Below are 22,505 nucleotides of genomic sequence, written 5' to 3' on the forward strand. Positions count from 1 at the left end.
TTATTCTAGTGTTAATTCAAACCAAATAATCTCCCCAAAGGAATTAAAGACATGCAAATCACCTAAATTTAGGAGCTTAAAAACTATTTTTTCCCCATATATGTTTTAACCTTTTTATATGTTTTTACCAATCTTATATATTTTTTTCCTCAATTTACCAATCTTATATATATATATATTTTCACAATTTACCAATCTTATATATATTTCTTCTCAATTTACCAATCTTATCTTTCCTCAACATAAAATGGGGAATGCGGGGTCTCACGCGTTTTCCTTTGGAATAGAACTTGGAAGAGTATAGTTGGCGAAACCATATGTTGACACCGGTGCATAAATTTCATAAATCTACGTATGAACAGATTGGGCGGAAAGTAGGTTGAAGTATGACATCCGAAAAGGTCCATATTGTAAAGGTGGGAACATTCTATTGATCCTTCAAGTGGCGTGTTTGTCGTTCAACTACTGGGAGTGGGGAGGGCTTGTCTGTCCCGGCAGTTACCTACGTAAGTGTTGCATCTTCTGGAATTGAGTGGTGAACAACCTCTTATGACTTTTAACAATGGGCAGGAGGAGAAGATTATATAGTTGCGGTTGTTTAGATTCTTAGGAACTGGGGAAAGTTAAGTCTGTTGCTCATTTGATCATGGATGGTTGTACTGGTTCGATTTTGAAGTGGGCTATTGCTTTTTTGACAATTGTTGGGGGTTTCCAGCATTCAAATGGGCAAGACTTCAGTCTGCAGATTCATCACAAACTCTCTGAGCAAGTGAAAACATGGATGAATCTCAAACATGGAATGGACATAAATGATTGGCCGGCGGAGGGAAGCACAGAATATTACAGTACACTTTATCATCACGACAACGTTCGCCATGGTCGGAATCTGCTAGATTATCAATCTCTCACCTTTGTGGATGGAAACGAGACAGCCAAATTGAATGACTTGGGATTGTAATTTTTCTTATTCTACAATTAATTGTTTGTTTTAATTCTTCGTTTAGAAAATAAGAATTTTGACCAAAATGGGGTTTCTGTCTGATTGACGTTACTTTTTTTTGAGATTATTCCCAAATGGAACTTTCTGTCTTATGGATATACTTGAACCTCTTTTTTATATCACTGTTGACTGGCGTTTGAGATGCACCCAAATGAAATCTTGCTGAATTTGACTGTATTATGATATTTTGATGTGAAATTGATTTCAATGTTCATTTTCAAATTGGTTTCTTGTTTGTGAAATAATCACAAACGAGAATTTTCTATTGACAGCAGTTTGATGTATGTGGAAAATACCCTGATGGCGAGCTCTTTCAATTTCCATAGTAGTTCGCTGTTTGTGGAATATGATAAATTTTTTGTCTTGAATTTCAGAGTGCTTTCATGTTTGAGAACCCACCCAAATGAGAATTATTATTTAATTTTGCAGGAGCTCAATGTTTGTGATACATACCTGTTAATCTACGCATCACAACCACCGTTCACTGAGGGTTGTGTTCGGATGTATGCCATAGTTAATAGTCTATATACTAACATCAATTTTTTGGCTCGAGATAGCCATTTTTTTGGGCGCGGGCACTTGAACCTAGGTCATTTTATTATGAGTGTCCTTGATCAGACAGTGGTCCCATGGATGAGGCTCCGGAATTTCTCATAATTCAATGCACAGCAAAATATCCCATGAATTGCAAGCTTTTAGTCTCTATGGTTTAGTTTTTAGATTTAAAATTTAAGAATACTTGTGAAAAGGCTCACCATTTACTAGTTGCCATTTGGCAACAAAGTATCTTAAAAATTCGGTGACTGCTACAAAAATGAAATTTGTAGCCTCCCTCTTGGGCCCTGCTGAAAGTTTCCTCCTACGAGGCTGCTCTGCATTCTATGGAGAAGATTCTATTTAATCTCGTTTGACATTTTTGACCTTGGCTTGGTCTCACCCATACAGATCGAATAAATATTGGAGCTATCTCCGTGGGACCCCATTTTATTATTGTGGTCCCTTGGACAAAGTAATCTGATCCTTGATGCTTGATGCTTGTATAATATATTTCATACAGGTTTTTATGTTTGATTTCACGGTAGTCTGATGTTTATGGAATATCATGAAATGGAATACTGTTGAATTTCATATTAGTTTGAAGTTTGTGGGTTATATATCTCAATAGAATTGGTTAATTCAATATCAGAGTGGTCAGATGTGATTGTAGATGAAGTATACTAGTTGTTGGTCTTCCTATTATCCATAAATTAGTTGCTAAATAGGTAACATATATGATATGATATGATCTAAATGATAGTTGAAGTTCTATGTTGCTTTAGTTTAAACATGTAAGATGCCAACTTATAGTTTTGTTATGTGTGACAGTTTGTACTACACAGTGGTCCAAGTGGGCACACCAAATGTGAGCTTATTGGTAGCACTTGACACTGGAAGTGATTTGTTCTGGGTACCCTGTGACTGCAAGCAATGTTCTCCACCAGCATTAAGCAGCAATGGATCGGTATGGGTTTCATTTTTATCGTTTCAAACTAAGATTTGGAGATAAAATCTTAGTTACTTCATTTCTTGTGATCCATAAACATCTATATTGTAACTTGTTTGATAAGTGGGAGATATTTTCCAGAAGCAGTCAAACTGTGATATTGCTATCAGGATTCAGCTGTTTAGTTTTTTGACACAATCTCATTGACCAATGTTTCAACAAGAACCTATCTCTCATGAGAATGAATGAGACATTAGCACTCATTGCATCAATCAACTTAATTGATGGATTGGTATTTTTTCATTCTCTTTTCACAATAGGGTTTGGTAAATAAAACCTTAATTGCTGCATTTGTTGTGATCTATAAACATGTATAGTGATTTTAAATTTTAATTGATTTTTACTTTCATTCATATTTTGTAATCAAGACCAGATATACAAATCATCTGAATGACATGTTCCTTTGTCAGCACACCTTTTTCCTAAGAGAACAATTAAGGATATTTATAGATTGATTTCACAGTTTTCATAGGGTTTGTAAATAAAATCTTAATTGCTGCATTTCTTGTCATCTACAAACATGTATAGTGATTTTAAATTTTAATTGATTTTTACATTCATTCATATTTTGTAATCAAGACCAGATATACAAATCATCTGAATGACATGTTCCTTTGTCAGCACAGCCTTTTTTTAACATGGGCATTAAGGATGTTTATAGGTTGAATTCACAGTTTGCCTTTCACACCACAATCTTTTCTTTTTTATGGTAGGAAAATGGGAAATACTGCACAGGTGCCATCGCACCAATACCATATCATCAAGTATAGGAAACCTTTATCAGTGGCCCACAATTGGCCCGCCTAATTGTGGGAGATGAAACCTGGCAAAATTGAACCTATGTCATCATCATAGCAATCAGTTATACTTACCCCTGTGCTTCTCTTTGCTTGGTAATAAGAAACCTTTAACACACTGTAAAGCTTGGTCCCCATTTTTAAAAAATTGTAAATGTTGGTCACATTTAAATAGGCACCATATCATTACATCATAACCTTGCTATATGTTCACTAGAGTTGCTACCATAATCATCACTGCTGATTTTAGTCTGGAAACACAGAGTTGATCCGATTGAGTAATGTTGAAATTTACTAACAATGATAGGTTTTTAGCTGGACAGTACAAGGTCTTAAGAGTATGGTGCAGCTCATGCAGAGAAAAGCACACTCATAGATGCAAATCATTGATCTTCATAAAGGAAAAGAAAGTAAATTTCTTCTCTCAAATAGATTTTCAGTTCTCTTAACAACACCACAGTAATGGAAGGGAAGCCTTTTAAATGTGCATGAAAAATGAAATAGCTTTGGTGTACTTATAGGTACTCTACTGCCTTGAGGAAGCATGTGGTTTCTATACTGCACATAAATGCTTATATAACTTCTTCCAGCCAATACCTTATTGAATTTCTTTATCCATAACTGAGGGTTTGCCAGGTCTTAAAAGTGAATAAAGGTAGGAATATAACATGCTTCTGCACCCACGATGAAACAAAGATGGAGTTAACATAATCAATTAGAAGGCCACAAATCATCGTCCACAATTAGAATCTAATTAAATTAACAATTATAAGTACTTGGCTGTTATGGTTAGCTATATCATCAAATTTTGGCTGTTTTCAAAGAGCCAAACTATTGGAAGATTTAGTTGTACCATGGAAAGAAGTTAAGTTGTCAGGATTATTCCTGAACTACCAGAGCATTACCTGCTTATTCTTCTTAGCTTCTATGGCTGCTGTTGGATGGTGTCTCATGTGCTTCTGGAGTCTTTCTTAACATGTTTCCTCTTTAGCATCTCCAGTTTCATTCTGTGTGCTCTCGTGTCTATGATTTCTGTGCCTTGAAAGTATCTCTTCTGCCACCTCCTTCACTCATGCTCAGTCTGTGCCTTCGGCTAATTCTTGTTCCTAATTGTGCTTCATGATCTAGCAATTTCTGCGACTCCCTTCTGTAGGGATACTTTGCTTCAGCCTTTGTCAACATCCCTTTGCATCATTTCTCTGTGTATGGACGAGTGGTGTTTGTGGTAATCAATTTGCTTCCATCCTTATGCCTCCAAGGGATATGGGGTAAGAGAATTCTGTTGGGTATCACTGATAACACAAACAATGAATCTGTCCTGCTCAAGAGAGAATTTGTTTTCATACCCATGAAATTCTTCCGCTATTTTCTTCCACGACCTTACTCTTTCCTCAGTCTTCTTGAAGTGATTCTCACATGGCCCAAAGTTGAGGTGGTTGGAATTTAATTCTTGCATCTCTTTACGCTAATTTTGTTTTTTGAGATATGCTTGCAATGCCTTTTGTAAGTTTATTACCTTAGAAAAACTGTGAGGGTCAGTTTCAGCACTCACCTTCTTAACTGTAGTCAAATATTTAGTATCCTCAATTTTAAAGACCTGCTTCAAAGATTCATTAGTCAACAACAAAAGAAATAACTCTCAACTGGCCTTTGTTGCCCATCAAAAGCCCTTTGCAAACTCTTCTGATTTCCTCTTCCGTAATTTAACAGTGAAATGAAATGAGTTTTACTAATGTCCACGAGACCAAAGGTCTATGGGACCAAAAAAGGGGAGTCCACTAAATATAAAGCGGGGTCCAGTGTGAAATGTTAGCAAATACACATCATGTATAGTGAGAGTAAGGTGATACGATGAACACCTTTGATAATCTTTAAGACATTGAAATGATTATATTTACATCATCATATGACGCTACAATTATTTCATTAAAGTATGATATCTTTCATTTTTTGAAATTAGGAGCAGAGTTCTTTTTTAAATATTTTCTCTCTTAAGCATGCCTAATTCTTCCCATCAGATCCCTCATGTCTAACCTATTTGCTAGTGAATCTGCAGTAGAGTTCGTTTTTCTGAAGACTAAAACTCTTTTATATATAGTTTTGACCTAATTGATTTGAATTGGCACCCTTGATTGAGAATTTTGATTGATGACTATGTCTGAGCTAGTGCCTTTAAGCATGGCAACAATAATGACCTGAGAATCACCTTTGACCACTAGGTGGCAGATATTAAGAGAGATTGCTCATTTCAAGCCTTCCAAAACACAAGCCACTCCTGTATATTCTTTGTGTCCATTCCAAGATTCATGGAAAAGCTCATAGAAAGGACACCAATTATCTTGGATCAAATTCCTAATCTCAACTTGGATCTGAGTCAACTTGAAAAGTGTCATCAAAGTTGAGCTTCGCCAGTCTTAGGGTGTTGCCTTTTTGACTACCAGCCTTCTAGCTTGCCTTAGACTAACTGTTTAGGAAGATTCGTGACTTAAGGTTGATTTGCATACAGCCACTTGTTTGAGGCAGAGAAATTTCTTCTTAAAGTTTTGAGCCTAATTGATACCAACTTGGAGAGCAGCTATAAGGGCAGTCTATTCTTGCTGCAGTTTGGGAAGTATCCCTCACCAGTCCGAGGTTACTTTTCTTTCAATTGTACCCAATTGTAAGAAGTGCACCAGCTCACCATAAGAGCACCAAGTTGTTGCCTCTCTCAGGCCAAAAGGTGAGATGTTACTGTATAAATTTGGGTAAAGACCATACGAAAGGCCAATTTTCCGATCTTGTCATTCCACATCTCATGCAAATTGGCAGTGTCTACTTCCTTATAGCACAGTTAGAAGACTGAAGAATCCACCTTTTATCAGAATGGTCTTTGAGTTTGCAACTGCCAGAAGGCTGAAGATCTTAACACCTTTCTTTGTCGTGGCCTTTTATATGACAACGAGAGCATTTCATTTCTTGACTAGAATTGCTAGTACTTGTAGCATCATCTTCTTTTCCATTTTTGGGCATTTCATCGCTTGTGTTTACACTTGGTTCAATATGATATTTATAAACCTGCTTTGTTATTGCACAGGTAGATGATTGAAGGATCCACCTTTTATCAGAATGATCCTCCAGTCTGCCAATGCCACAAGGATGAAGATCCCAACACTTTCCTTTCTGATGCCTTTTTCTATGACAATGAGAGAATTTCATTTCTTGACTAGATTTTCTAGTACTCGTTTTACTTTAGCATCATCTTTTTTTCCATTTTTAGGCACTTCATTACTTGTGTTAATCACACTTGGTTCAATATGATATTTATAAACTGCTCTTATATATCCTATTGTTCCCATTCAATTAAAACCAACATTCTTTGGAGAGCATCCTTTATCACCATGATCCCAAGTATCAGGGGTTGGCATTTTTAGTAAGGTGTGATTGGTAGTATCTGTTCCTTATTGGCTACTTTATGTTGCCCAACCTGATGTGATTTAGGCCAATGGTTATATCTATACCAGTGGCTCCATGCAAAATGAAAATTTTCATAATCTTATCAATTATGCAGATGGCCTCCATTGGTGCTTTAAGAATGGGTTGTAGATAAATACGGAAGGACCTTTGGCCAACCCAATGCCGTTTAAGCAAATAGTAATTTATGCCATCAGTGGTTCCTTGCAACCGGCAGTTTTTTTCGTACTCTTTTACCTGTTGTGCGAGTTTTTTTCACATTGATTTGGTAGGTTGAGGATGTCATCAAAGTGGGTCTACTTTCTTTCTTTCTAGCAACTTCTTATGTTATTTAAGCTTCTTGTCAAACTTGTACGTTTCTGAAACAGTCACTCTTCGGGAATTTTTACGACAATTTGAGATTCAGATCAGGCAGGGCCTCCTGATTTAGCTACATCCTCCTCAATTTGAAAGTTAAATAAATGATGCTCATTCTGATTTGATGACTAATTTTATGGGCACATGATTAGCCATCCTCGGAAGGTGAAAAACAGTTAACTCTCCTAGAAAATGTTTCATATGTGCTACCGATACCTGTTTTGGGCTTTATGTACCAGCAGTAATTAACAATGGTTTTGAAATCTCTCTTAAGGTGATTGATTGTGTTATGGGTTAGTAAACAAATGTGGTTCACATACGATCTTAAGTACTTGGAATGAGACTTTTGAGCAATAAAGATGTATCAAAGCTTATTTATATAGAGCTTATAGACTTGATTCTTCAGCACTAGTCAAAGCATATGTAGAGCTCTCAGCCTAAATATTATGTTCTACTGCTTAAGAGAAATTTTGGAGTAGAATATCAATCCGAGAAATGTACACAAGTATCAAACAAGATGGTTTTGTGATTTGAATCCTAGGTAGTAGATTTGCACAACTGAATGTCAAGGACAGTTAATAAATGATTTTGGCAGGGAGTTTATTCCTTTGCAGGATGACAGGCAGAGGTATCTTAAATTCCACCTGATCAAGGTATTTGAAAGCTGTTAAGATCCCCTTAGCATTCAAAACTAATTATCATCTGAGGAACGGTGTGTGAAACATCACAATTATCAAAGACATGGAATCTTCTGTACCTCTTATGCATGGCTATGTCTAAGCTTCTTTTAAAATGTTAATGATTCTGAAAAGATTGCAGATGCATTTTTGACTCCTGATGCATGCATTTATATATGTAATCTATTTTGGCTAAAAGGAATCTGACCATAGCTACAATAACATGTACATAAAATAAAATAATAAATAGAACACCTAAATGACCATTAATAGAAGATTCTACAAAGCTAGCTAAAAATAGCAAAAGATACTAAAATATTAAAAGAATCTAAAATATTGTAATAGATCCAAGGAAGTTTCCCCATGGCATCCAAAACTAGCAGATTGCATTTGTGGCTGATTCAATTAAGTGAACCAGTGGGAATCTATGGTTTGCATGCTGGCTGAAGCAGGTCTGATAAGACTCAGATATATGAAGTAAATGGGAAGCCAATCACAAAACACATGGTGTATTTGTTTATTCGCTTTGCAAATTATAACCGCAGAGTATCACAGAGCATTATTTTTGGTTTGCCAGGCTGCACTCTGGTATGATCTCATTCTGAAGTTTGAATGACTCCAAATGTTGATAGAATGGACTTTTATTCGAAGCTTTGGGGTAATGGAGATATTCGTGTCTTTAGAAGGACATTGGTGGAACTATGTGTCATGTCCCGCCTTCACATTTTCATTGATAATCTGGATCGCTTGGAATACAACAATAGATGCAATCTTTTTTGGATTGTAGTCACTGTTTAACATCAATGTGGTAATTACTGTCATTGAGAATATAGTTGCCGCAAGAAATTAGTTAAGAAATTTAGATACATGGAAAGTCACATTTTTTCAGAAAGGACATGATTGCAGCAAAGGACACACGCTTTGTCCCTCTTAATGTTGTATATATATATGTATGTATGTACGTATGTATGTATATATGTATATGTATGTATGTATGTATGTATATATATGTATATGTATATGTGTATGCATATACATATGTATATATATATATATATAGAGAGAGAGAGAGAGAGAGAGAGAGAGAGAGAGAGAGAGCCTTATTGGTGGAAAAAGGGAAAACCAAAATATATTACAGCAATCTGATAAAAACACAGAAGCATCAAAGAGCACAAAAGGCAGATAATACAGCAATCTGATAAACTGCAGCAGCATCAAGCAGAAGTAAGAGAGAGAGATACAAATCTGTATTGTATTTACAGAAAACCAGAAGTGTACAGAAGTCTCAAGAGGATCTGACTACAATCTCTCTACCGGCAACCCATAAAGGAACATCTGCAGACTGACAAAATTCTGCAAGAGGCTACATTTCGTAATTTCAGAAATGCATCAATATATTTATTCTGATTGTTCATCATGATTTTTGTATGCAATTTATACATATCAAGACATATAATGGTTGATTCTACAACTATGTAATTATTATTGTGGATAAATAAATTTCTTATAATAATGATCATGTTAATATGTGCAACTCTTTGAATCCCATCTTGAAAGGAGGAGCTTGAGGTGTAAGAAAGGGGGTTGCCAAAGCTGTATAGTATGCCATCCTAGAATAGATCAGAGGGTCTTTACACCAGAGAGCCGAGAAACCCACTTGTGACCTTCTCCCAAGTCCACAAGATGGTATGTGTTTTCTGGAAGATGAGGCACGACGGGGAAGGCAGGTAGAAGCTGTCAAGTGAGAGGACTGTGGTAGACACTCCTTTTGGAGTTGGTTTGGAAATGGCTTCAGATGGACACATCATGTTTCTCCTTCCAAACTGTAAAATGTTTGTGGAATATTACTGGTAATATATGAATATATGATGGCTAACCTGGAGTACATGTGTGTGTGTGTAAATATTTGTATATATTGTTTTTGGTTGGAGGATTCGAGTCGTGAGGTGCATTATCAGATATTTAATTGGTGAGATGTAACCCTAAGCCTAATTGGTTGCTATTGTTATTTTAGGGCAAATCAGGAAGGGGACATCACATTCATAGCATGGATCTCTATAATTTAGACATACATATCTGTAACATAGCCTGTGATCATTTGAAGAAATAGATTGGTAGATGATCGTAGCTATTACTCATATACCTTTCTCAAGGGTATGGCATGTATAGAGTAAATAATTTAAATAAAATTATATTCAATGTTCTGGTTCTATATCTCTCTATGCCTTTTCTGTATTTTGTCTCATAAACTTTTGCATTGCATGATTCATCTAGATTTTTAAATTTTTATTTAGAGAGTTGCCCACCACAATTGAAACCATGACCCGCAGATTAGTCATGTCAGAGTTGTTTCTCTTCATCTTGCATTTCTTGTTGAATGCAATTGAAGTACTTAAGCCCGAGTATCAACCCTTGAGATCCATTAGTTAAGATGGGCAAACCCACACAAAAGGATATATATGTGATGACTAAAAGAGTTGTAGTTATTCCAACATTGAGGGACATGCTCAAAACAGTTTTCTCATAAAGATGGAAGTGGGGATTCTAATGTCAAGTCCTCAAATGGAATCTTTGAGACAAATTCCAATGTTCTGATTAACACCACAAATGTGGGTGAAAGGGCAGGAACTTGATTTCATCATCAATGCCAGTAACATCTCTTCAGAAATTGTTAAGCAATTGAAGTTGCAAAGCATGCCTCATCCATAACCCTACACATTGAGATGGTTCAATTCTTGCAAACCCCCAAGGTATATGCTTCACTTTACAATGTCACTTCTCATATACTACTCACCCTTTTAAGGAGAAGATAGCTTATGATGTATTACCAATGGAGGTTTGTGAAATACTTTGTGGGTATCTTTGCATGTGTAGTTATAAATGTGTACGACACCAATCCTAGTAGTGTAGCTATGACAGTGGGCAAAGGAGAGACTAGATTTGTGAAATGAATTCATTCTCAACACCCACTGAACTAGCTCCAAAGAATATTATTTCATACAACTATTCATACTCAACATTTCACACCTTACGTCCAATTGAAGATTGGCTTCTTGTAGCAAAGGTAAATTGGATTTTGATAACCATGTTTACATAGAATAGTTACTTAGAACCATTCTATGCCTATACAAAAAGTTGTTAGAATGGCGAGCTCCCGTTGGAAGTTAAATTTTTTAACAAACAATTTAACAAACAATATTTGGAGTTACGGTTTTGCTAGATCATTAGGACACATCAATCATTCAGACAGCTAACCATTGGGAGATGAGAGTCAAAAATGTCAGTCAGCTCCACTTCTATTGGAGACGAGTTCACTTTCTTGCAACTCATGGCCTCCACAACTTGAATATTTGTAATTTTTACACATATGTATAACATAAATTGCAAACATATTTGAGTAGAATTAGTAGATAGATTATCAGATAATAGAAGATAGCAATCATATACCTTTCTCAATTGTATGCCATGTTCATAATGAATAGCTAAATAATAATAGTCACTATATAAGTTCTCCATCTCTCTTTCTTTTTTGATTTTGTCTCAAAAGCTTTCACATATGCCTACAACTTCATCTAGAGAGTTGTCAATATATAAGTGTGAATAAGATATGCTCAATAGAGCAAGTGAAATCAAATATGTGTTTGTAGTAATCCAAAGTGATGAAGCAGTAAATGCACAGGTGCATGGCCCCGGGATATGTTAGTGTTTAGATAGGCATCAAAGGTCAATCTTAATAATGTCCATGGATAATCATAAAGGTATAAATGACATGCAAGCATTTGATAGCTAGATGTCCTCAGATGCATGGAATAACACAACTAAGCTCATGAATGGTACAGTCAAAATGTGATGCCCTCCCAATATAATAAGATATCGTTGGAAGCGTAATAGGGTAATGACTACATAATAAGATTTGGTGGGGGGGGGGGAATCATGGCACCTTCAAAGTAAAGACGTAGCAATATAGGCATAAGATATAGAAGAACGATGCCTGAGGTGTAATACAAAGGGGAATTTGTTAGCACAATTAACACAATGCCACCAATATAAATGTTTAACATGTGGAAAGAAGAACATGTAATGTTGGAAAGATGCATGCAACTAAATGAAGTTGGACTAACTATGCATTCACAGAAGTGAACTTCATAAACCTTTGAACCCAAGGAATATTCACAGGAAAGTACTCAGATCAAAAGATGCACCAATATGAATGATGCCTTGAAACAATGATAGAAATTTACAAATATAGGAATCTGCAAGTATGCACAATAACACCAAAGATCAAGTAGTGTGACATTTGGTTATCCTAAAGACTACATCTCTAACAGTCCATTTTAAAAGATTGTGAGGTAGAAATGAGTATATATGGTAGATGCTCAAGAGGAGCCCTAACACATGACAGCTAAATGAGTAACTATATAAGGAGATTGAGTATACAATTACTTGCAAAAAATAGAATATGCTGAAATATCCCAACTAAAAATTTAATAATACGCTGAAATATCCCAGCTGAAAATTTTAAGAATAGGCTGAAATATCCCATCTGAAAACCTTTTGGAAATTTAATGCGATTTTCGACCAAGAGCAATTCTACAATGGTATTTTAACAATTTTTAATGCAACATCCACTATATTCCCAAACTGATTTGTATAGTTTCAATGTTTAACAAAATGCTTTTAGAGAAGTGTAAACCAATATTATATTAAGCATTCACCAAGCACATGCAAACTGTTTGTAAAGTTATAAATGAATTTCCTTAATAAACTCGGATTACAATTCATTGATATTCATCACTACTGCCCTAGGGTTAAATGAATAATGATTTTGGCTACTGTTAAACATTGATAAATGCACATGAGCAAGGAATGTAATATGGTAAGATTTGGCTGCTAGAGATTTCTGCGCTCAACAAGTAGTATGCCATAGCAGATAGATAAGAACACTTGAAATGGTGTAATGCCTTGCCAAGGTACCCTTGGAATGAAAGGTTAAACATGCACCAAATAACTTTTTTTTTTGTTAGTAGCCATAACACCAATGACCTAAGTGCATAACGATAACAATAACACAAACACTGGTAAGGAACAAACAATGATCTCCAGGTGATCGATCACTAGCAAAAGTCTTACAAGACCTTCCAAGGTTTCCAATACAACTCCAAAACAAGCATGCATGGACAAGTCACGTTCAAGAACCATGTGAGAACCCAGATTATGTTGACGATCCTCATGGCATAATACCACACTATTATTGGCGGTCGCTAACGAGGAAATAAGTTCTTCCTCTATAGAATCCAAAACAAGGTTCATTGTATAACCTAAATCGAAATGTAATCTAAATATCATAATACAAATTAAACACAAGACAACATGAGAAAGAGTACTCAACCTCCTCAGCACAATATAACTCCAACAATAAGGGGAAATCATCCAAGAAGGAGTTGTTTACTTGTGCATAGTGCAAGAAGAATGGACATGAAGAACATCATTTCTATAAGAAGATAATTGATGAACTCAAGAATCTTCTTAAGAAGACTCGAATGACTCTACCTTCAAGAATTACTATTTCATCATCTTCTTCACATTTAGATAAAGGAAAGGATCACATGGGCAAAGGTCAAGCCTTAGTTGCTACTTCAGGTCAAGATTTAGGTAGATGGCTTCTAGATTTAGGGGCTTCACATCATATGGCATCATCATAGTCTATGTTTTTATCATTTGATCCTTGTAACACTCCACTTATTTTGATGGGCAATCATACTTTACATGAATGTGATTGAGAAAGGAACTATTGATAAGGGGGAGGGATACTTTAAAGATGTGTTGTGTGTACCTCACCTAAGTCATAATCTTCTTTCCGTCTATTAGCTCACGCATGGGGATATACAGAGGACTGTGGAATTTACACTTGATTCAAATTTTATTGAAGACTTGGAGACTGGAGACTTCATTGCTACAGGGGTGGTTGATTATGCATCTTGGCTATACTACTTAGACTTTTCTCATGATGTAATGCTTTCTCAACAGAATCTTCAACAGATTTTGATCACATTTCCAGTGATGATTTAGTTTTTGAGGAGAACTTTGGTTACTTGAACTTGGGTATGCTCACATGTGATCAAATTCTTGAGCCATCCCTCTCTTCTCCTATTGAGAGTGCATCTACTGTTGTTCCTAATAATGCTTGCATTCACCTAACCATGGATTCAGGTGATTTAATACAACAAGATATTCACTAAGTTGCCAATTCGGGTTCGGGGATGGGTTCGGGTTCGGGGTTCGGTTCGTGGATTCGGGCAATTTTTTATTTCCCCATTTGGGTTCGTGGGTGGGTTCGTGAGTATATATATATATATATAAACACATTCACACAAGAGAAACATGCATAGTTGCAAAACAAAGTCATTTCACAATATGAACAATTGTTGCTTGATCATTGATCAATGCCAAATGCCAAAGGGTTTCGGGTCCCTTAAAAACCTGTTTTTACTTGAATCTAAAAGCATTAAATACTCGCTCATTAATCTATCTTCATGATTGTAAAGAAAATTATACATTGAATTACTAAATTGCAAAACATAGACTAGTTCATCAAATAATACATTGAATTACTAAATTGCAAAAGAAAGACTAGTTTATCAAGTAATAAAGATTGAAACATGATGATAGATGACAAGTTTTTAGTAGTTTATCAATAATCATAGTATCAAATGCCCTTCAAGGGTCAAATGGATCATCACAAAATGAGGGATCAATAGCTTCATCCCCAACTGCAACTATATCTAGATCTTCATCATTGGAACCCAAACTGGTTCCACTAGTCCCATATGCTGCTATATCATCGTCCTCCTCCTTGACATAAGGGATTAGATGAGTGAAATGTTTTTTATTAAGTTCCTTTGAGAGTTGCATAAGAAAACAATTAAAAAAATACACTCTTTAATGTTGTTTTAGCCTTGGGTTCACTGTGGGTTCATCTGGGTTCGCTTCAGCAAGGACCCAGACAAATCCACAGTCAAAACTAAGGACCCTGCCTGGACCCGAACCGAACCCAGGGACGAATCCGGACCCGTACGGACCCGAACTTGAATCTGGGCAGCAGGGGACAAATTCGGCAACTAAGGATATTCATTGTCTTTTAGACTTAGTTCCATGGGATGACTACTTGACAAACATTGTAGGTTTGTTTGTGGAGTCCTACATTGTAGATTTGGGAGACACTATTGATGACATTCATCTTCTCTTTGGTGAAGATCCTTCTTCAGTTGTTGCAAGGGAACATGCTGATGCTCATCTTCATCTCTACTTGATCATTTTTTCGAGGTTGACATGATGGTAGATCCTTTAATACAATAGTTGGAGGAGGTCACTTCATCTTCTGAGGAGACATTTGAGTCTTTGATACATGTTCTACATTCATCCTTAATTGATCCTGATTTGTCATTTTCAACAGTGGCATAGTACATTTGATTTGGAAGTGGCACCTTTCAGTGTTGACATTGGGGCAGTTGAGCAGGGTTCAGAGATTTCATACATTTTGAGGTTTCTTCCTATGACTGGGAGAGGCTTCATTGATGCATCTTTGGTTTTAATTCTTCCTAAGGGGGGGAATGTTGTTCTACACTAATGGAGTAGTTTTTACATTGAGCCTGGAGCATCTACCGCAGGTGTACGTTCTACATTGATGGGGGGGCTACTTGATCTCTCTTCCACTTCTTCCCTCCTATATGGAGCTTCTCTATTGTATATGCATGATGTATGTCATAATGGGGGGGTCTTGATTACTCCATCCATGCATGCATGCATCTCCTCTTTTTATCTCTTTTTTTGGGGTAGGATTTTTCCCATGAGGTTTTTCCTCTTTATCCGCTTTATGAGAGATTGCATTGCATATCTTTTGCTCTTGCATATTGTACATGGGTACCTAACATGGCCTAGTAGCCAACACCCATCTTGTATTGTCATCTAGCTTTTGGGAACTTAAGTGCATTCCTCTAAGTTGCACTTGGGGGGGGGGCATTGGCGTAATTAAATATTATTAATTACGCTTTACTCAAGTTTACTTAGGATAATGCATTTTCAGATTAGTTGACATGTAGACACATAGGAGTTTGCACTCTATTTGAACACATGTTGTCTCACACCTCTTTTTGTGTAATACATCTTTGTGTTCTTATCCTCTTATTGGTGTACATACTTTCATGCACAAGGGAGGATAATCCACCTTTCGTGGACATGTGCTTAGTTGTTGTGTTTATCACTTGCATAACGCTTAGTTATCTTGCATTGACTATATATTCAGGCGCCTCTATATGTATTGTATTCATTACCCATCATCATTTGATCAATAGTGAATCATTCATTTGATCATATCATTTTGTCTCTCGTGTTATCGCTTGAGCTTCTAGATCTTGGCATTTTCATTCTTTGCCTTGGGCAAATTCTTACAGTTATTGATAATAGTATTCTTTTATTTTAAAATGATAATAGTATTCTTTGCCTTGGGCAAATTCTTACAGTTATTGATAATAGTATTCTTTTATTTTAAAATGATATTGAGTTATTTAGTTTAATTATTTAGCAATGTCAAACTATTTTGACAATTTTGTGGATATATTACTTATATATAAAAATAAATAAATTTATGTAAGTTAAATTTAATATTGTTTTTGTTTAAAGTTTTACTCTTGCCAAATTTCATCTGATTTTTGTGACCAATGAACTTGAATTCGAACCTTATGACTTAGGTTTTTACAGTTAACTCTACCAAGGGCTGCCCTAGGTCTACTTGGTGTCCCATCTTGCCTTGGAGAGCCACTCCATCCCCACTACTCTACACCAACAAGTCAAAAGCAACAATAATGATGCAAAGTCCAACAATTAAAACATAAAACAAGGATTCCAAGCCATGCAACATGAGACAAGTATGCTCAATTGGACTCGCCAAGAGCATGGGTCACTCAAATCTTAACCTAGCAGTGTAGGTCACCTAGATGACTGGATGTGGTCTCAGCACCATACATTTGCATTAACAAATTGGTCTCAACTCAACATATGGAAAATCAATGAACAAGACAATGCAAGGACTATTTAACACAAGCCAAGATTAAGGAAGGTATTAGCTCCACTCGTGCCACTTGTGGACTGAGGACTCAAGTGGGATTCACTTGAGAGTATAAATCTTCAAGATCCTATCAAGGTAGGCATGAATCTCAATATTGGAATGTGGTCTCGATACCAACATTCACCCAACCACAATGCAAGAAAAGCCAATAAACCAAGTATTTTCCCAACTTGTTTCTTTGGGTCTCCTTTTGCCATTGGCAGAGGTTTCCAACATAATTCACTTGTAGTTGGGTTTAATTGAACTTGTACTTTTCCATAGTGGTTGATATTGTCTATGTTTTGTAGTGAATTGAACCTTTCGATTGAACTCTCCAAGTTTGCAGTTCAAGTTCAATCCACCTTTAAGGTGTATGTTATGTTATCGGAATTCCCAAATGTCGTAACCAGTTTTGAACTTGAACCATGAGCTCATTCTTCTTCTTAAGGTTCACGATTCAAGGTTCAATGTCTATTTCTTTGAGTGTCCCAGTGTTGTAATGACAAAGTCACGTCTTTAGATGGTCTCAATTCACCTGTAGTTGGGTTTAATTGAACGTGTACTTTTCCATAGTGGTTGATAATGTCTACATTTTGTAGTGAATTGAACCTTTCAGTTGAACTCCCCAAGTTTGTAGTTCAAGTTCAATTTGCCTTTAAGCCGTATGTTATATTATCAGAATTCTCAAATGTTGTAACCAGTTTTGAACTTGAACCTTGAGCTCATTCTTCTTCTTAAGCTTCACAGTTCAAGGTTCAATGTCTATTTCTTTGAGTGTCTGGGTGTCGTAATGACAAAGTCATGTCTTTAGATGGTCTCAAGTCTTGTGGCAGTTCTTGTTAATTAATGAACTTGAACCTTGAACTCGTTATTTTATCAAGGTTCATGGTTCAAGGTTCATTTGTGGTGGAACTTTGAAAGGAACAATTATTGAGCATCAAACCGAAAAGTAAACTCTGGAGAAGTATGCTGCCTACTTTAAATTTTAAAAGCCATCATTAATAAGTAATCACTATAAGTCGAGCTCATTGTAAGGGGCACATTTACATAATTACTTTGTTAGCCTTCCGTCTTTTCAACCATTTATGTTCTCACGAGCGAACGTGTTGTTATACCCATATAACTATTTTTTAGATGTTCTTGCCATTGTATGCAAAGGGAAAATGGTAAACCTTCTAATACCTGCTGTAAGTATGTGGTAGAAATTCAAGGCTTTGTGAAATAGGTGACGCGGGTGGGTAATCACGAATTTTCCCAACAAATTTTAAGACGATTGATGAATACCCAAGGTGAGTCTTGGCTTCCTCTCTTTGAAATTGTACTTATTTGAGAGAAATTTACAGTTCCTCGTGCATTTTGTTTTTGATGCATTATTATTTGTTTTGTAAATTTTGAGCTTGGGGTAATGATGAGTATGTGGCCTATGCTACCCAAATTGGGGTGGACCTCTCGTTCGGTTAGTGACCTCCCTAAGTTAGTAGATACCTACTTAATGGGTGCCAATTTAAAGGAATTTCATGAGAGAACTAGGAACCCACCCTAAGGCTCTATGTTGCATAAAATAATTAAAAGCGGGTTAGTGGAAGTAGGTGTCTTTCCTAGAGCGTTGCCTTGCACAAAGCTTGCTCTTGAGTGCATGAACAAGTATGACATGCAAAACCAATGTATTCGAATGTATGACGACAGTGAACTTGTGAGGATAGATGGGGACACAACAATGGCATCTATGTGAATACCCCACAAAGAACCATATGAGGATTGGACAATTGGGAATTCGTACTCTGTCTTCCAAGAGAAAAAAAGGTTTTAACAAAAATGTAATAGCAAGGAATTGGTTGTTGAAATTCTAGAAGGGTGGAAGCAGACTACCCAACCCATTGACTCGAGAACATTTGATACCAGAAGTAATGGACATAGTGATCATCTTAAACTGAATCAAAGGTAACCAATACTCATTTTATTGGGAAGATTGGATGAACTTATTTATCTAGGTTTTCCTCAAGGGACACAAGTTTTTGGATTTTGGTGAGGTGATTGTAGAAAGATTACATGAGTCACTTAGCAACTTCTTCGGGTGGAGAAATTTTCATGTCTTCATACTTATTTTATATATTGGTATTTACTCGGGAATGACAAGGCCTACACCATGAATCATGGGTAGCGGGAATGAGAGTTTACGAATATTATCCTCACTTGCAGGAACTAAGATACACAAAGAACTTCACCAGTGTGAATGACATTTTCTTTATAAGGTTTGTTTATGAGTTTCAAGGAAGTGTAAACAAAAGGATGTTTGAGGAGGCCATGGAATTAGTATCTATGGCATTTTTTTCATCCAATTTCCCTGTTTTACTTACCTAAGAGTTGGTGGATTCAAGGGTGAACCATTCAAGCTCCCTAGATATGCCCTGTATAGAGGTATGTAGTCAATTGGTCCATATAGACAAAAAGTTCAAACATGGACAAAGTTTGGGGTGGTCTTCCTAGTTGAACTGGGTTGTTATAGTTATAAATAAGTCTATGATGCTTTGAATTTAGAAGCTCAATTGAACAGGTTACATTTGTCCCTGTATATAGCCAAGTGATGGTTTGATAGTAGAGGGTATGCAACAAATCACTTAAATATGCCTAAAAGTTTTGTTCACTCCGCTTAGTTAGAGGATTATTGGGAAAATTGTAGAGACAAGTTTGAAGTAAGGAAAAGGCTATGGTCTAGGTTTAATCTAGGGAAAATCATGTCGATGAATTTGAAAACAAGTGTCATTGGTGCAAAAGATAAAGGTGAAGAGGTGGTGGATCTTGAATTTCACGAGAAGGTTGAGCACCTATCGATTCCTAATCAAGATTGGGAAGGGTTGAAGATGATAGTATCCAAACCCGAACCTTCAATGTCATAAGGAGAACATAAAGTTGGCTTAGGGAGAAGCATTTGGATAAGATACCAAATGAAGGAAAAAGAATATCTATTGGTGCTGATTATGCTTGTGTTTCAAAATCCTCTATTCGAGGTACTAACACAAGTTTTTCCCATGTAGGTGAACAGAGCACTCAGGTTGAAGAGTCTTAAGAAAATGAACTTGTTAAGTCCCCAAAGAGGCAATCCCTTGTTCATGTGACTAGGTCTCGAAGCAAGCAGAGAAATACTAAAATCTCTAACAATCTTGTTATGGTTGAACTCAATTCCATTCAGGAAGTCTTGAAAAGTATGGAGAACCACCTTTGAGGATGCAGTCACCGATGGTTTCCTCGATGTCGTGGAGATTGGAAAAGAGGCAGAAAAAGAAAGTAGCATCGCAGTTGATGCACAAGGAAACACCGAAGCCCCATGGGAACAAGGATTTCAAACACCTAATGCTAAAGTCGTCACCGCAAAACCCAAGTGGTTGGAGGCATCAATCAGTAAGAAAAGGAGCATCACCCCATATTAGTGCCAATGGGCGTCATGGTCAGTAAATGCTTGAGGAAAACATAAAAGAACAAGAAAATGAGAATTGAAACCATGATTAGAGCTGTGTGATATCCTCATTTTGACATATAATTTAATAATAGATAAGTATTCTATATAAAGTTTATAATATTAAAATGATTAATAATGTATATAATTTGAAAATATAAATTATTATATATCATAAATATTATCGTAATACTATATATATATTAGATATTTAATACTATATTATTGAATATAAATTATATATATATATATATACACACACACACACTATGATATATTAAATTGATGAAATGAATAAATAATATTTATATAATGATCACAGTAGATATAATATATGGTATGTATAATTAAACTTATATATATATATATATATATATATATATAGTATTATTAATATAATCATTAATATAATTACTTTAGTGTGAAAAGGCATGACTCTTATATATATATATATAAAAACTTGGGTAACAGATAATTAGAGGAAAATATAGAACAATATATGCAAGAGTCGGATTTATAATTTAATGTCCTAATCGGGGACATTACAATGGTATTAGAGCTTGCATCCTGCCAGCCTGTGAATCATGCAATGAAGGAATATTTAAGAGATCTTAAAAAACAATCTATCATAGTAGTACAAATATTTGATCAAGAGAACACCCAAAATTTAAATAAAACAAGAACAAAACATAATACTAAAGGCAATACCCAAAATGAATTTGTGATAAACAAGAGAGAAAAAAAAATTATGTAGGAAGGGAATATTTGACAATCACAGACTTCATTCAATGTGGATAGTTTAGATTCAAGTAACGAATAATTAAAACTTAATAAGAGGTTTAGAAAATATTTGAATTTAATCAAAAAATCAAGTAACTAATAAAGAATATATATCTTCCTTTAACATGGAGCTAATGATCTGAATATTTCAGCAATGATTATTATGTGAAGAATTTAATAAAAGATGGACTAAACATCAAACAAATTCAGCAAGTAAGAAATCTTTAAAACATAATATTATGGATAACGATCAGTTATATGGAAGGAGAACAACATTTAGTTTACATTCATATTCATAAGTGAAGAGAACAAGCTTTATATCTTTTATTAAACAAATCAGATTTATAAAAGCACAAATCTGATTTATAACAGATTTATGACTGCACAAATCAGATTTATAACAGCACAAATCAGATTGATAACAGATTTATAACAGCACAAATCAGATTTATAACAGCACTTAAGAGAGGAGTGATTTCTACGGGGAGAGTAAATGTTATGGAAGGACTTCAAATTTTTTTTACATTTGGCATCCAATCCAACCAAAGGAATAAAACATAAATGAAAAGAAATAAAATCTAAGTAACCAAAAACCATTGAACGTGGACGGGAATCACATGTTTAAATAAAGATAATAACACATCAGATACTATATTCCTTACCTCTCCAAATATAGAAGAAAGCATGTGGTATACAACCTTCCTTAATTTATATATATCAAACAGGTTGATAATATTAGGCAAAGAGATAATATAAGAATAAAAATGATACAATATCTAATGGGATCTTAAAATATGTAATCTAATAAATGAGATCGAAGTGAAGGAGCCTATAGGACGAAACAAAGTACAGTCCCTGCACATCGAGTGTGGAGTAAGGAAACCCCAAGACATTATATGTTGTGCATAAAGGATTGGATCAACACCATCCCTATAGAGATAATATAAACTGCTAGCATAGGATGAGGTAAGAAAAATAAGATTATTTCATTATTTATGAATTTTGATAAATAAGTAATATTAAAGAGAAATGTTGATATATCTATAGTTTAGTAAATAAAATAAGAGAAAATAGAAATAAATATCATTGTAAAATAAGTAAATAAAGGGAAGCTAAAATAGTATTGGTAGAAGAAAATAATGAAGTGAAATATTATGATGTCTTATTTAATTTTATTCCTTGATTATCTTAAATACAATGATTTAAGATAAATTGGAAATGCATATTAATGAGGAAAGGCCTAGGTAGATAAGAGGGTAGGCTTGATCCCTAAGGAAAGAGAGGGATGTATTCTACTCTTGGGTTTAGGCTTATTGAGCTATGGTACCCCACTACAATACCTGA

At 35.4% G+C, this 22,505-nt stretch overlaps 1 protein-coding gene across 1 annotated transcript in view; it reads left to right on the forward strand.

Annotated features, from left to right (window-relative positions):
- The first annotated feature begins 611 nt into the window (after positions 1-611).
- LOC149555511 (Eukaryotic aspartyl protease family protein) overlaps positions 612-22,505 on the forward strand; it is a 47,862-nt gene continuing 25,968 nt past the window's right edge. The window contains exons 1-2 of the mRNA XM_089829582.1: positions 612-954; positions 2,366-2,501. Of these exons, the coding sequence (XP_089685708.1) occupies positions 647-954; positions 2,366-2,501 (444 nt within the window). The 5' untranslated portion in view covers positions 612-646. The remainder of the gene's footprint in view (positions 955-2,365; positions 2,502-22,505) is intronic.

The sequence above is a fragment of the Cupressus sempervirens genome, chromosome 5, assembly GCF_028749045.1.
Source record: "Cupressus sempervirens isolate cs-2001-9-10 chromosome 5, ASM2874904v1, whole genome shotgun sequence".
Taxonomy (NCBI): domain Eukaryota; kingdom Viridiplantae; phylum Streptophyta; class Pinopsida; order Cupressales; family Cupressaceae; genus Cupressus; species Cupressus sempervirens.